The following is a 3,751-nucleotide window of genomic DNA, read 5'->3' on the forward strand; positions in this document are numbered from 1 at the left end:
CATGATACATACATTAATATAGCTTAATGGATTTCTTGTTATATTTAAGTATTTAGTATAGCATACAAGGACGACTCCCTTTCCCCAGTCCTACCTCCATCTCTAGCTGTTGTTGATATGGCGAGCAGGCGTACCAACTTATGATAATGCACTGGGGATCACATCAAAGAATTTCGTCTAGTTTCAACTTGTAGCGACGGAAATTCTAACGATACTTTTTTTTGGGGGGGGGGACTGTACATTCCCTCCACAATTTTAATAATTTATTTCAATGAACCTTTCCTCCGATATCACCACACCACATTTTTCTTGGGACAGTACCATTATACCTTCTCCAGACCCACACAAACACGCATTGCATATTCCTTTTTCCCTTTAAAATCTTCTCTTGAATTTGACGTGTAATATAGATACCATCCACTGTTCCTTTCCCCTTCATGAATGTATATTGCATTTCATCAACATGCATCTATTTACAAGGGGGGAGGGGTAAGGTTTGATGCATGCATGAATACTAGTATGAAAGGTAATTCAAAATGTTTCCAAATTTAGGCTATACGACACAATTTTCCCTGTTGAATAATGTTACATTGAGGTGAGACGAGAGAGGGAGACAAAGGATAGGAAGTGAGGAGAGTGGAGTGAGAGGAGAGAGGTGGTGAGAGAAACGGATCCCTCTCACCAGGAGGAGGGGAGGTGAGGAGAGTGGAGTGAGAGGAGAGAGGTGGTGAGAGAAACGCGTCCCTCTCACCAGGAGGAGGGGAGGTGAGGAGAGTGGAGTGAGAGGAGAGAGGTGGTGAGAGAAACGGATCCCTCTCACCAGGAGGAGGGGAGGTGAGGAGAGTGGAGTGAGAGGAGAGAGGTGGTGAGAGAAACGGATCCCTCTCACCAGGAGGAGGGGAGGTGAGGAGAGTGAGTGAGAGGAGAGGTGGTGAGAGAAACGCGTCCCTCTCACCAGGAGGAGGGGAGGTGAGGAGAGTGGAGTGAGAGGAGAGAGGTAGTGAGAGAAACGGATCCCTCTCACCAGGAGGAGGGGAGGTGAGGAGAGTGGAGTGAGAGGAGAGAGGTGGTGAGAGAAACGCGTGAGGGAGAAGAGAACCTTTCACCTAGACGGAATGGACCACAGCCTTCACGCTTGACATCCTCCTCCTCCCTATTGAAGCATCTGTGATACATATTAACCTGAACTGTTGGAGATACGTCTGTCCTCGTTGGAGATACGTCTGTCCTCGTTGGAGATACGTCTGTCCTCGTTGGAGATACGTCTGTCCTCGGTGGGGATAAGTCTGTCCTCGTTGGGGATAAGTCTGTCCTCGTTGGGGATAAGTCTGTCCTCGTTGGAGATACGTCTGTCCTCGTTGGAGATACGTCTGTCCTCGTTGGAGATACGTCTGTCCTCGTTGGAGATAAGTCGTCCTCGTTGAGATAAGTCTGTCCTCGTTGGAGATACGTCTGTCCTCGTTGGAGATAAGTCCTCGGGGGGGATAAGTCTGTCCTCGGTGGGGATACGTCTGTCCTCGTTGGAGATACGTCTGTCTTCGTTGGAGATAAGTCTGTCCTCGTTGGAGATACGTCTGTCCTCGTTGGAGATAAGTCTGTCCTCGTTGGAGATACGTCTGTCCTCGTTGGAGATACGTCTGTCCTCGTTGGAGATACGTCTGTCCTCGTTGGAGATAAGTCTGTCCTCGTTGGAGATAAGTCTGTCCTCGGTGGGGATACGTCTGTCCTCGTTGGAGATACGTCTGTCCTCGTTGGAGATAAGTCTGTCCTCGTTGGAGATACGTCTGTCCTCGTTGGAGATAAGTCTGTCCTCGTTGAAGATACGTCTGTCCTCGTTGAAGATAAGTCTGTCCTCGTTGGAGATAAGTCTGTCCTCGTTGGAGATACGTCTGTCCTCGTTGGAGATAAGTCTGTCCTCGTTGGAGATAAGTCTGTCCTCGTTGGAGATACGTCTGTCCTCGGTGGAGATAAGTCTGTCCTCGTTGGAGATAAGTCTGTCCTCGTTGGAGATAAGTCTGTCCTCGTTGGAGATAAGTCTGTCCTCGGTGGAGATAAGTCTGTCCTCGGTGGAGATAAGTCTGTCCTCGGTGGAGATAAGTCTGTCCTCGGTGGAGATAAGTCTGTCCTCCTAAATTAATTCATGTAAATTTTGTCTTGAGTCGGTTACTCCCAGTTGAGAGACAGGTGTTCACTCCACCTCGAAAGACAACACACTGACTCGAATCTATGTGATTGATTCTAAAGTCTTCCAAAAAAAAAAATCAAATTACGTACTAACATCAATACAAATCTAAACTATTATTAAACTCAGAAAGAAGATTAGTGGTGTTTGTGTATTTTTTCCTCATAATTACCATAGGTGATAGTTCAACATGAAGTTTTGTTTGATGACGTCACATCTTGTTGAGATAAAAACACAATAGAATAATTAAACCATTACTTGTCGATTTGGCAACTTAGAATGACTATTTTGTCTCTGCTGTGTAGTACACAGTGGCGGCTCGTGAAAAATAAAATGGAGGGACTGCAAGCCTCACACAACAGTAGGATACACAAATTTGACCTACCTCAGGTATGAGTTGTAGTTGATGTCCACGAATTCCCAGGGCATGGTAGTAGTGTTGGTGGTGATGGACCAGTATTAATTGAAAATAAAGTCGGCGTGTCTGCTCTTCGATGTAGCAAAATTGTTTATTACTGGAAAGCAGAATAAAGTATTTGCCTCGTCACAACCACAGAGCCATAAACACTGATGTTAAACTGGCGTGTATATTCTTTGTTCCTGCTTGTACTGTTCTGTTGAATGGATAAAACTGGTGTAGGTCTTCCTCTTGCTTTGATTTCAGTCTTTTCATTTAATGTCAGCTGGGAAAAGTTGATGTTTTGCAAATACTTCACTCGATTTTCCATCGTCAAAGGGTAATTAAAGAAAGCACGATTTAACCACACCGTCCACACGTTGTACGAGACTGAGCTGCTTCAAGTGCAGCTCATTATGCGGCGGCGGCGCCAATTAATAACAGACATGAATCGTACAGCATTGACAGCAACTATGAAAGTAACTTAAATTTTGGTCTGATTTTAATGAAAATTCACTTAGCAACGTATTGAAAATAATTAAATAACATATAAAATGATATATTTGTTGGTAGTGTATTATTCAGCTGTCTCTCTAAAGGAATCATACGCCTGGCAGTGAGTGTCTGGGGGGACTGCAGCCCTATGCACGAGCCGCCACTGGTAGTACAGATATAAAGGAACCAGCGCTTCCTTAAACTGATCATGAAGAGTTTGTATCCTCAGTGTGGGCTACAATAAACGCCTGCATCCTCGGTCTAGGTACAGTAAGTGGCTGTAACCTCAGCGTGGACTACAAAAGCTGTGTCTGTCTCGGGTGACGGTGGGTGTAGGTGTTGGCTGGTGGTTTGTTTACTCTGTACACAAGTGGGGTGTCAGGCCCCACGCCATGGTAGTTGGAGGATAGGAGGGAGGCGAGGGAAGGATGGAGGCGAGAGAAGGAAGGAAGGGCAGTAAGGAGGTAAGGGAGGGAAGGAGGTAGGAGAAGGAAGGCGGGAGGGGAAGGAAGGAGGGAGGTGAGGGAAGGAGGGAGGCGAGAGAAGGAGGAACGGAGGGAGGGGACGGAAGGAGAGAAGGGGTATAGAATAAACACAAGCTAACCATCGTCTAATTTTCTGTTTTATTTTTTCCATCCCACACCCTCAGGCTGCGAGTACTGGTAAGTGTTCGCCAT

General features: G+C 46.2%; 1 protein-coding gene across 1 annotated transcript; it reads right to left on the bottom strand.

Moving 5' to 3' along the window:
* Positions 1-1,177: 1,177 nt before the first annotated feature.
* LOC121872544 (myosin heavy chain, clone 203-like) lies at positions 1,178-3,751 on the bottom strand. The gene is made up of 2 exons (XM_042375329.1): positions 3,716-3,751; positions 1,178-2,128 (listed from the first exon to the last, which is right to left on the bottom strand). The coding sequence occupies exons 1-2, from the start codon at positions 3,749-3,751 to the stop codon at positions 1,178-1,180; spliced, it is 987 nt and encodes a 328-aa protein (XP_042231263.1).

The sequence above is a fragment of the Homarus americanus genome, unplaced genomic scaffold (genome assembly GCF_018991925.1).
Source record: "Homarus americanus isolate GMGI-L3 unplaced genomic scaffold, GMGI_Hamer_2.0 scaffold39155, whole genome shotgun sequence".
NCBI classification, from domain to species: Eukaryota; Metazoa; Arthropoda; class Malacostraca; order Decapoda; family Nephropidae; genus Homarus; species Homarus americanus.

What these genes read in the sequence shown, in the direction of transcription:
- LOC121872544 (XM_042375329.1), bottom strand. Translation starts at nt 3,751, where the DNA reads ATGGCGAACACTTACCAGTACTCGCAGCCTGAGGGT. An exon ending in AGTACTCGCAGCCTGAGGGT is followed by an intron (nt 2,129 to 3,715) that starts GTGGGATGGAAA and finishes GAATTAATTTAG; the next exon opens with GAGGACAGACTTATCTCCAC.